We start from the raw sequence: 13,006 nt of genomic DNA, 5'->3' as shown, positions 1-13,006 counted from the left end.
ATTTTCAGATTGTCGACCTTCCTGGCCTTGAGGGAAGCGCCAAGTTCCTGCGAGTTGTCAATGCTGAAAACGTGTTCGTAAAGGGTATTCACGTAGACGAACTCAGTCTACGTCAAGGGTATTCACGTAGACGAGGCCTGCAGTTCCCCTTTAAATCTCATCCTACACGACCCACGAACTATCGATTGATAGCGCAGCGCGATCTACCGATGCTTGCGCAAACAACGGATCCATAGATAGCGCAGCGCTATCGATCGATTGCGCAAATCGGTCGATGCATAACATCTATATATAAACATATATATATATATAATAATAATAATAATAAATGCATTTATATAGCGCTAATTTTGTACAAAACATTCAAAGCGCTTAACAGGGAAAAAGCCAACCAGTCGGGTCAATCAGAATAAGCAAGCTTAAACAGATATGTTTTTAACTTTATCTTGAAAGCATCCAGGGTCAAGGAGTCGATACGCATCAATTCCACCGGAAGTGAATTCCACAACCGAGGTCCTTTGTAGGCAAAAGCCCTATTGCCTAATGTATTATGATTGATACAAGGAACATGCAGTGTGATTCGAGAATGTGAGCGCAATGAGTAACAACTAGACTTCACCGAGATCATATCACATAAATACTTAGGTGCAAGACCTTTTAAACATTTAAATACTTGCAAGATTAGTTTAAATTCAATGCGTTGCTGTACAGGTAACCAATGAAGAGATTGTAAAGTAAAAGTAATGTGACAAAATTTAGGAAGAGCGTAAATCAAACGAGCCGCTCCATTAAGTACCATTTGAACTCTACGAAGCTTATAATCAGGTAAACCAATCAAGAGTGCATTACAGTAGTCGATGTGACTAATTACAAAAGCATTAATAAGACTTTTAGTACAGTCCTCATCCAGGAATTTTCTGATCTGACGAATATTATAGAGTCCATGGTATGCCCTTGAGCAAACTTTTCCAATATATGAATGTCCATTGACATGTTGCTGTCAAGATAAACCCCAAGATTTTTTGCACTATCACAAGGCTTAATATCCACGTTACCTACTTTTATCATCTGAACCCGAGTCTTAGCAACTTGTTGGCGAGTCCCAATTAAAAGAAACTCAGTCTTAGAATCATTGATCAATAGCCTATTGCTGATAATCCAATGTCCTATTTCGAATATAAGTGATTGCATTGCCAGAACAGTCCGTTCCTCAGATAACAGAGAACAAGCATTAAAAGATAAATATAACTGTGTATCATCAGCATAACTATGTGCGTTAGGAAGGTGTTTAGAGACAATGGTAAACAACTGAGAAACATAACAAAGAAAAAGAACAGGACCGAGACAGCTGCCCTGTGGTACACCACAATTCAAAGAAAAATTTTTCGATGAGATATTTTCTATAGATACATGCTGTTTTCTGAAAGACAGATAATTACCAATCCATTTTTGTGCATTATTAACAATACCAAATTGGGTACGCAATATGTTCATAAGAATATCATGGTTAACAGTATCGAACGCTGCACTCAAATCCAACAGGATTAAAAGAGTGCATTGTTGGTTGTCCATATTCATCAATATATCACTATGTATTTTCATAAGTGCAGTTTCTGTAGACTGATTTTGCCTGTACGCAGATTGGCAATCAGGAAAAGGAGCATGTAATGAACAATGTGAGACTCATTAACTACAGCTCGTTCAACTAACTTGGAAACATAGCTCAAATTACTTATTGGTCTATAATTAGAATAGATAGGGTCCAAACCTGCTTTCTTTAACAATGGAGTAACGGTAGCAATCTTCCATTTGTCAGGAACATTACCATCTTTAAGTGAAAGATTTATCATGGTAGTCAATACAGGCAAAAGGGGGTCAAGACACTTTCTAAGTAACCAAGTGGGTATAGGGTCAAGATTGCAGGTAGCCGTATTGGAGGATTTGATAATTGTGCGAACTTCATCTTTAGAAAGTGGCTTGAACCCAGTCAACTTCGATTGGAAATGCTGTCGAACATAAGGTTCAAAAGGACCAGTAGCAATGGAATCAATGCTTGCATTAATTTTATCAATTTTAGATATAAAAAATTGTCCGAAGTCATTAACAAGTTCTATAGTATTCTGGTGTGGCGGATAAGAAACAACTTGCTTTTTATTACACAATGACTTTACAACAGTAAAAAGTTTCCTGGGTCGCCTTCACAGTCCCGGATGGTTGATGTATAAAAGGACTTTTTAGCATAGTCCAGATGGAATGAATACTCATTCCGCAAAGAGCGATGGACCCGTCTGTGAGTTTCAAGACCAGATTTGCGGAAGACTCTCTCAGCCTTTCGACAAGCGGAGCGTAATATTTTCAAATGATCGGAGAACCAAGGTACTGTTGGCCTAACGGTAATTACTCTGGTCAGAACTGGTGCGTGGATATCAAGGACAGATGTTAAAGTACGATCATAGCATTCAATTAAACTCTCTAAATCAAGCCATTCAGTTGTGCATAATGAGGATTGCAAAATATCTGTACAAAATTGATCAATATGAATACTTCGATATTTCCGGTATTTATTTTCTTTGGTTGAATGTTTGGTAATAGGAAGGTCAAGATAACATCTAATTGACCAATGATCAGACACTTTTAAAGCAGCTTGTGGAGATGATAACACGATATCGTTAGTGGATCGTGTGATGATTAAATCAAGCGTGTGTCCGGAGTCGTGAGTTGGAATGGAGACATGTTGCTGGAGACTAAACGTATTCATAATATCAGTAAATTTAGTCGCATCAGTACTAGTGTGATCATCCACATGAATATTAAAATCGCCAATAAGAATACGTTTTCCAGGACAAAGCACACAGTTTTCAAGGAGGTCACTGAATTCTCGGAAAAAAAGTTGAAGTGGTGACCGGATGGGCTTCGGAATATGGAGGACGGTAGATTATTATTAAACGAACTCTGAGATTGTCAATAGCAACCAGCCATTCAGAATATTCAAAAGACGACTTTTCATCAAAATGCAAGAGATTGGTCTTAATTGAGGCTCGAACAATTAAACCAGTCCCACCACCAATTCTATCCTGCGGTCGAGGAACTCCAAGGTAATTATAACCCTCAGGCGCTAAGGCAGCTTCGGAAACAGTATCACTTGACTTAAGCCAAGTTTCAGTTAAACAGCATAAGTCAGTGCCAGAATGAATAATATGATCAACGATTAAAGAAGTTTTATTTCGAGCTGAGCGTACATTAGCAGTCTCCAATATAAATTTCCTTTGTGATTGCCGACAAGTCTTAGTATTGCCGTCCTGGAAACTAATGTCTAGTTTAAACGAGCAATCAGTCGTTTTACTTTGTTCTGCGCATCGACGTACTGAGAACAGGGTATAGATGATGCCATGTGATTTGCGCGAGTTCCAGAGTTGCCACGTTTGCAATTAATGCAAGAATGTTCATCTGTTTCGTCAACGGAGATCTTGCATAGCCTGGTTTCGTGGTCATTTGCACAGATGGCACAAGAAGGGGTGGTTTTGTTAGAGCATTCTTTATGATAGTGCCCAAACAGTTGACATATGCTACATCGCTTGACATGGAATCTATCATAAATTTTGCAGGAGTTCATACCCAAGATGATACGATCACCATGTTTTTTCATGAAGTCACGAAGTGATGGGGACACATTGAATATGGCTTGAAAGACGGTTTCATCATTTCTCAACGGCTTTGAAACAAGATGAGTAATATGATCTCCAAGAGTATTGATTCAAAATATTCTGCCAACCAACGATTTTGTTGAAGTAGAACAGGCAAAGGGTCATCAGCAAAGGAAGCAGAAAACCCGACAACTGCAATAGTTGGCAGCATGGTACCAGCTTTTTTAATTGTTCCAATTTTGGGCAGGTTGTTAGTGATGGCAGTAGATAGTTTGTCACGTGATGAAGCTGAGTCACATACAATAATGGTTTCGCCTGATTTGTTTTTGAAAGATTTGCTAATTTGGACATTGCTATCAACAATAGTTTTCTAAAGTGTGGTGGTGTCAATAGGAGATTTTGGAATAACCAGTGCGGATTTGCTTACACGAGCCTTCCTTATTTCGACCATTTTCTCCTCATTTGACCAACACTCGCCAATGAGAGGGGCAGTCGGAACGCTAGCATGAATAGATCCTTTGGCTTGTTCAGCTGATTGCTGAGATTGGCCTTTAGCTTCAATGAGATTATTAATTTCATTCAGGTTGAGCTCCAGGCGATCGACTTTCTTTTCTATATCGCACATTCGCGATTGATCAGGGGAGTTGACACTAGCCTCTTTGTCTGATTTACAAGAGTTACAGATGTAGAAAAAATTTGGGTAGAGTTTAGATGCATTGTCCAGCATATTATACAATGATGATGTGCATAGCTTCTTCTTGTCTCCACAGCACAGACGAAACTAGTTTTTTCGTTGATTCATCCATTATTCTCAGTCTTTGCCTCGAAAACGCTATCCACGGAAAATTTTGACAACGATTTAGATCTCGTGCATAGTGTTGTCCTACAATGAAATACTTAAAATCATTACCGCAGTAATAACGTTTCTACCTCGTACATTGCACCCCAACGTCTCAAACAATGACGCCGCCTGAGTGATGGCGCTCTTCTTTATTACAGCTAAACTAATGCGAAGAGTCTATGTCCTTTGAAATCTCTGATTTCACACAAACAGAACTAATAGCGGTTTCAGTGACTGTCTTGGCTTCCTGCAGGAAGTAAAACCCACGATTTTTATATTATTTCGCGTGAAATAAAAAGGAATTGGAATCCAGTAGTTTATATAGAATGAATACACATAATATATTCCTTGGCCGTGAGCACTGCTAAATTACATGAACCAAGGTCTGAACTTCTGTTTGCCTGTTGACAAGTTAGATTTCGACTTTGTAAATCTATATAGCTATTGATGCTTGATAGAGGGCGCCAGTATGGAAGCGGTCACTTAGCATAACAATAAACTACGTAACCTTTCAGAAACCGAAAAATGGAATTTGAAATGCCTTATTTGCAATACCATACTAGAATAATTGAGAGTCGATTGTCATAACAGATATTAATAACGTTGGTAGGCTAGGTCGTCGGTCGGCATACTGTGGGGAGCGACCTGAAATGTTTAATCTCGAATATTTTCTGTAAGTCGTGGGAATTTTTGATGTGTCAAGAAATTTATCAATGCAGTTTTATTGAGCTTGCCGTCGGAAATTGAGTTATTTTGTTATAATTTCAAGCCCATAGTCCAGGCTAGCTTTCTTTCTTTGTGGTCATCAATTATGAGGGTTGGGGTTCAGGTGGTTCGCGCCGGCGCAGTACTGATGGAGCTTCTGGGTCGCGGACCTAAAGCTTTTGAAACCCTTGGCCTATGATTACAACAAATTCATACAACAGATGTAACAATTTGCTATAACCTTTTTTGCATATTACAATCGGGAAATTTCATTGTGCAATCACTGGTAAGATTAATTTAGTTTAGTTGCGTGAGAAAGGAAACTTTCCACAAAAACGTAAGTTCGTGTTAACACATTTACCACAATATCAGACCTTAATAACATTGGCAGATATTTTCATATTGCTTAACAGCGCCCTCGTATCACAGAAGAGTATTTATATAGCCAAATGGAATTTGAAAATTGAAAATCTATGAGATTCAAAACAGTAACTTCCGTAGTCCTGTTATCAGGTTGAGGCAAAGAGAAATACCTTTTAAGAAAAGTCACCCAGGAAAGAACCTGGGTACGAAAAACCAAACAACAGAACGACTGATCCGCTCTCAACCCCAGTCCCCTTGCAGCAAGACTGTGACTGTGTGATCATCGTCAGGTGTGTATCACGATTCCCCACACAGAGGGAAGTGTCTCCCCCTCCTCCGCCCGCAGAGTAGCATATAGTGAATGCAGGTACATTGTCTATCGTCTGTAGTCGTATTATTATTGTAATTAAACCCATCCATTCATCAGTGGCGGAGCCAGGGGTATAGGTCAGGGGGAGAGAATGGTTTGTAGGGGCGCTTTCTAAACTATCCAAGCGGAGCGCCACCGCAAGTTGGCTTGGAGCGTACAGAAATTTTTGAGTAAAGACACTCCCTTGATCGCCGGTAATGACCTTTTCCGAGCATTGCTAATTTGCAGATAATGTGACAAATGTCAATAGGTAGATGAGAGCACAATAAAAAAAGTCAAAAGACGCGAATAAGAAAAAAGTGGTAAAAAGCTGAAAAGGGCGCCAGCAGTCCATTTGAGTCCGTCAGGGGTGGGGGGGGGGGGCATCCGCCCCCTGACTGTATGGACGCTCCGCCACTGCCATTCATATTCTGTCTTTCACTAATCCCTTTCCTTCGCATTCCACCTCTTCATTCAACAGTAAGTATAGTTAAGGCATGTCACTAACCCTCATCTCATTTTACTAACGATTCATAACATTTAATCTCCATTCACCTCCATTTATCCACAACCCTATCACACAGCTGTTCTTTTTATATATATTGTTTAATTCCTAGACGGCTAGGACAATGTCAGCTTGGTTTTAGTTGACTTAAGTTTAGAGTTGTCCTGGTCACCTGGGTGTGCATGAGGAACAGTGGTGTATTCTAAGGTCTGCTTCATTATGTAAGTTGAATTTACTAGCCATTTTGTTGTTGTAATTTACGTTCATTCCGAAAAGTAGAAGTTCCGGATTAATTTGAATTTGGCTTTTTATTGTAGATTGCATGTACCGTACAAAATCATGATTTTTCCATTGGTTTAAAACCTGAATTGAGCCACTGGTTTCACCATTACATCCATGAATACTATTGCAGTTGTGACAACTGAACTTCGGGGAGATTAACCTTTTCTTATTTTTTTGTGGGAAAGGGGAGGTGAGGGGGGAGGGGAGTTGTTTTTCATAAAGAGACAATTTTGTACATCACAAAATGTGCTATTACTTAACAAGATATCTAGTTATCGACATAAGTCCTAATAAACTTTTGATTGGAACATGTTTTTCTACATAAGACCAAGACTGATAAACTGTGTCAGGAAATGGAAAGGGGGGGGGGGTGGCGGGAAGGGGGAGGAGGTTGTTTGCTGTAATAGCTTTGAACATTAACCAATTTCACGCACCGCTCATGTGCATGAAACAAGTTCACTTGCATTTACAGAATTAATTAATAAATTGGTTTGTTGCGAAGGCGAGCACGCCACATTCCATATATAGAAAGAATGAGCAGGAAATCTTGCCCGTGGCAAAAACAGTTACCCACTATACAATCCTAACCCCCTTCCTCACCTCTCCCCTTCCTCACCCATCCCTCACCTCCTCCCCACAGTACAAAAAACTTTGAACAGATCAGTTTTCGAACTCCTCGACTAATTTATAATCCTCATCATAAGGCATGTATAAGGCCTATTTTGATTAATTCGGTCTGTAATAACTACGAGAAGAATTAATGGAAACTGGACCGGCCAGAGACTAAAGAATATTTTGTCATACCGTATATCGATCTAAAGAATAATTTCAGTTATAAACTTATAACGTTTCGATTATTCACCAACAAACACACCGACTTGACGGTACATATACTTATTAGTTTAGCTGTTTTCAACAAAACGAACTATGTAAGAGATATATATTTGTCTTTGTAATTTCAATGGGTAAAGGTTCCCGATGCCTCCCGACTGTTCTATTCAGGGCCAACACAGTGCCAGAAGTAATGGCGGGTCCACATGGGCCGTGGCCCGGCCCTGACATATTTCGAATCTTTTCCGTCTCAGCATTATTTTATGAGTAGGATAGTGTTTGGAATCACTATGCCTTTCAATCATAAGGTCCCGAGTTGGAGTCACTCCAAGATTAATGTATGTCGTCCAGTTACAGAGTTGTTGACAATTGACGTTTCATAATCATGGACGTTAAATATCAATTTAAGAGACTGACTTCGGTCAGCTTGCGGATTTGATGAGCCAATGATGGCTAATTCACGAGTTCCTGCTTGCAGGAGGACCTAAAATACATACATACACACACAAGCTTACACGCATACATACATACTATTTATGTTGCTATAGGTTAAAGATTATCAGTATTGATTCTAGCATATGCTAGAAAGTCAGATAATGGCCACCCATGCTCAATCATTTTATTGCAACTGTGATTGTTATTATCCACACTGAGATATTTGATCGTCTCTTGTAACAATCTTCAATTTCTGGGAATGAATTTGAGGCCCGTAACCACCCATAGAGTTTTTATTGTTGTTGAATACTTCTAGCAAGTTTAGTGTGCTCAAATATGGGAGCAAAGACAGATGACCTTCATATATATCGCGCTCGTTTGTTCCTTGTAAAGCGGTCGCTTCAATCTGTTCTCATCGATCTCAATTGTATAGACTATAATTTTTGCCATATTTCCTGATTAAAGTGTATAATCTGTTTCGGTAACAACTTCAATTACATATATCATCGTTTCTAAGGGACTGCATGATATAACAACAGTTTAACAGGAACAACGATAGTACCGTAAATTAACCGTGTGAACTGTCTTTGCAATCTCGACGATAGTTCGAAACCTTTTATTTCCTGCGTGGAGTACCAAAATTGGTTGCCGTGACTATGAATCAAATACTTCTTGCCAGTTTATTTGGCATAGTCCTCTGTTCTATCTCGTCCTTCGCGGATCCTATCCAAACTAAGGAAAGCCAAGTACTCGAATTTCCAGAAAATGACGCCGAAGATACAGATGAAGTTCTAAGGCGACTGAAGATGTTGAAAGTGAGTGTCCTTATGTCATTTTGTGATGCCTTTAAGTATAGGCTAGTTGTTTATTGTTCCCTTTGAGGAGAGAGTTATCTCTTTGATTTAGGCCTCTCTAATCTGTTTGATTATTTCCAAGACAGTGTATTAATTAATTACTTAATTAACTAATAAATGGACCGAAACATCGGTACGTTAAAAATGGTTACGAGTACTGTAGTTAACGTCATATAACTCATTTTATATGATTCAATGTTTACATAAAGAAAAGCCTCGCTAAATGAAACATTGCCGTATTTGAACAATTATACTCGGGGTTTACGAATCTACTTCATATTGATTGACATTGCCCAGATGTACGGTGTTTCTAAGTGTAATCAATGTTATCAATGTTGACCAGGTTGTCATTGTTATTTAGTGCTACCATTGTTAACATTCTTATAAGTGTTATCAATTTCAAGTTTTCTTTCAACGCGCACTTGCCCTGACTGAAGCACACACACACACGCACACACATGTAGCTATGATCACATCACAATGAGAGAAATTACATTTCATAACTTCATTGGTTGCAAGTGTGCTCATACAAGTGTGCTCATACATTGTGCAAATGTCCCTTCGCATATCTTTAATTAAGTTATACAACTCCTCAAGCTCCAATATTTTTCAACGTTTGAGAAATTTATGTATAATCTGACCTTTTGATAGGGCCGGCATGATGTTCAATTGCATTGTCTTATAATACCAAAGTGACCTAATAAGCAGCACTAACTTGAATGTTTTCCTCCAACTTCATTTGATGAGGCCTCTTCGCCGTTTTTTAACTGTCCACCAATAAAATTTCCAATAACATAACCAAGACAAGAAGAGGCATAGCATTTATATCCTCAAAATGTTAAATATCCCCGTGACATATACTGGAAATATGCAGGTAGAGCCAAAAAGACACATAGTATTATGATTACCATACCACGATACCACTCTAACAGTTCAATGACAACAAAACAACACCATTACAATATACTGATATATAATCAAATTTAATATTGCTACCACGACGTTTCCCAATATTATTCTATGAAAACTGTTTACTGTAAACTCAACTCTATTACACCAACCTCTCGTCATATCTACCCATCTTGTAGGTTTGCATACTAAAAGCATTTATTTCTCTAAACAGCTCGTAATAGGTTTTTTTTCAGCGGATTAGAGTGTGCAGACACCGTTCGGTAGAAAATATATTATTTGGAATGTTTCAACGTCTGTGTCATACGACATTTTACCACAACCTTCATCTGCACAAAGAATGTTATTACACATCAAATTTGATATCTCGTTACTTGACTCATTTAGGACCATTATTCTGATCTCCTACGCCGTAGTGACGACACAAGGAAGATACTTGACGATATATCGAAACAAAGTCAACGCCGCAAGCGAGATGTCGACGTAAATCCCGATGGTAAGAGAATTATTTATTAATCTGACAGTGTATGCTATGGTTTCTGCTTGGCGTTTTTTGTATACGGTACTTTCCTCATCCGTACATCTATCCATCCATCCATCTATTCATTCATCCTGCCATACATTTATCCTGCCGTGCATTCATCCGTCACGTCGGACATTCTTCCACCACGGGCGCTATTACTCATTTTGCACTAAAGGGTGGAGGTGGATTAAGATGTTAAGTCGTCCTCTACGTAATACGAAACTTTGTTATCACAAACAGTTAAATCACAGAACACATCCCAGCTGCAATAATTATGCATTGTTCTTTTCATTTAAAGTAAGATGTTGTGACGAATCGAGAACAATGAGGATTCCAGGTAGACGAGGGGCGGACGGCCACGTAGGAGAAAAAGGAATGCCAGGAGAACGGGGTCCTATGGGAGATCCCGGTCAAATGGGGACCACAGGAAGCCCTGGAGAGCCGGGCGAACATGGCATGCCAGGAGACAAAGGTTCAAATGGAACTACTGGATCTCCGGGAGAAACTGGCTCTATGGGTAACACAGGCCTTCCCGGACCACGTGGATTACCAGGTAAATATTTTAATGAGTGCCCTCTCCTCTCCTCTCCTCTCCTCTCCTCTCCTCTCCTCTCCTCTCCTCTCCTCTCCTCTCCTCTCCTCTCCTCTCCTCTCCTCTCCTCTCCTCTCCTCTCCTCTCCTCTCCTCTCCTCTCCTCTCCTCTCCTCTCCTCTCCTCTCCTCTCCTCTCCTCTCCTCTCCTCTCCTCTCCTCTCCTCTCCTCTCCTCTCCTCTCCTCTCCTCTCCTCTCCTCTCCTCTCCTCTCCTCTCCTCTCCTCTCCTCTCCTCTCCTCTCCTCTCCTCTCCTCTCCTCTCCTCTCCTCTCCTCTCCTCTCCTCTCCTCTCTTCTCCTCTCCTCTCCTCTCCCCTCCTTAGCATACTAAGGTCCTCAAACTGAGAAAATATAAATGTAGGTTTATTTACTCTCAGTTACAATTTAGCATGTATTAGGGGTAAGATTGATAACAACATTTCATTTGAATAAAAGAAAATATCAAAACAAGCAAGCTACAAAAATGTTCTGATAATTTTATCCAAAACGCAAGGTGTAATATGAATTTTCGATTTTTCCAAGGCATCAAAGGCGATCCCAGTAACGCCGGAACAGTGCACTCTACATATATTCGATGGGGACGAAAGGATTGTCGCGGAGATACAGAGTTGGTTTATGAAGGTAAGATGAATAGCTTCAAATATTGTCTTGCTATAATAAGGAAGGTCTAGTGTTAACAATGTTTGTGTGGTTTCTTTACACCCAACCCACCCCAACCCCCCCCCCCCCCGACAAATCTTCTCTAGACCCAAGTTTACCCTTTCGCCCAGGCTATCATGCTGTTCCTTATACTTGTTCCTATATATTTGTTCCAAATTAGTTGGTTTGCCACTTTGCATCCCACTCTTACTCTTTGTCATGAAGTTATTGTAGTTTTCAACCATTGTCATGTTCATAAGGAACGTCTTGTGTTAAACAGTGTTTATGCTTTCCCACCCATGTTTACCCTCACTCCCAGACGAACTTTCATTGCCATACCTTTGTTCCTAAATAGTTTGAAACGCATCGTTGTTTTATATTGTAATTAATCACATTATTCATCTCTTGCAAAGTTCAAAGCCAATGTGTTAAGATATTTTCCAAATACAGACGGAGCAGGACTTTATGATTTTCATATCTATACTCAATAGTTCTCAAATACGCTGCTTCCTTTTCAATCCTACTTTTTTTCGCATAGGTTACGCTGCTGGAGCAGCCTACAATGAAAAGGGCGGCGGTGCGGACTATCTCTGTCTTCCTAAAGATCCACAATTCCTACATACTGTTCCCGGTACCACGTCAAGTTGGAGAGCTCGAATCCACGGAGCTGAATACGAAGTTAATAGCTTCGATCCCTTTAATGGTATGGACAACGGTGACGTTCCTTGTGCTGTATGCTTGGTTAACGGTCGCTCGTCTGTACTGATGCAACCTGCACGGTACACCTGCCCACACGGCTGGACCTACGAATACAGCGGCTATCTCATGGCGTCGCATCACGGGTACTATCGCACCAAATGGGTCTGCGTAGATGAAAATGCCCAGCTGACCACGCAAGAATCCCTAAGTAATTTGGATGGCGCGCTCTTTTACCCTGTGGTGTCCGAATGCCACAGCTCAGTGACTGGCCTACCCTGCACTGAATATGGTTCCAATAATGAACTTACGTGTTCTGTCTGCACCTCTTAAAAGTTTTGTGATGTCAAAATCAACCTTACAAGAAACCTTGTGAATCTAACTAAAACACCTTGTAGGTAAATGTGTATTTAGTTTGATCCGTAGCGCTGAGTCAGTAAACTTCGGAACCGTTATGAACTGAATAAAGTGTTACCACGTAGATGGTGACGTTCTTTGTGCTGTATACTTGGACAACGGGCCCTCTTCCGCTCTGATGCAACCTGTACGGCACACTCGTCTAAATAGCTGGACATTCTAGTATAGCGAATAGAACATTATGGGGATCAACCAGTTCGTCTGGCATTCTTGGCCTTTATTCATGACTAATATATTCTCCATTAAGTTAATAAATTCCATACAGGACGTTATGCACTGAATAAAGTATTTACCATGTTCAGATAAACAATTTGTTGGGAATTTTTGTTGGGAATGTTCGATATCGCCAAATAAAAAACGATCCCAAGGAAAATGTGGTTTATTACCTATTTTTGGTTTTCAATTTCATTTTGTATGTGATG

The 13,006-nt window shown here is 39.9% G+C and overlaps 1 protein-coding gene across 1 annotated transcript; it reads left to right on the top strand.

Annotated features, from left to right (window-relative positions):
- Window positions 1–8,173: 8,173 nt before the first annotated feature.
- On the top strand, window positions 8,174–12,957 carry LOC139969144 (uncharacterized). Its single transcript, XM_071973972.1, has 5 exons — window positions 8,174–8,770; window positions 10,106–10,214; window positions 10,540–10,794; window positions 11,355–11,453; window positions 12,010–12,957. The coding sequence occupies exons 1-5, from the start codon at window positions 8,612–8,614 to the stop codon at window positions 12,498–12,500; spliced, it is 1,113 nt and encodes a 370-aa protein (XP_071830073.1). The 5' UTR covers window positions 8,174–8,611; the 3' UTR covers window positions 12,501–12,957.
- The last annotated feature ends 49 nt before the right edge of the window (window positions 12,958–13,006 follow it).

This window comes from Apostichopus japonicus, chromosome 6 (genome assembly GCF_037975245.1).
Source record: "Apostichopus japonicus isolate 1M-3 chromosome 6, ASM3797524v1, whole genome shotgun sequence".
Taxonomy (NCBI): domain Eukaryota; kingdom Metazoa; phylum Echinodermata; class Holothuroidea; order Aspidochirotida; family Stichopodidae; genus Apostichopus; species Apostichopus japonicus.
This window is presented reverse-complemented; position numbering and strand designations above follow the sequence as displayed.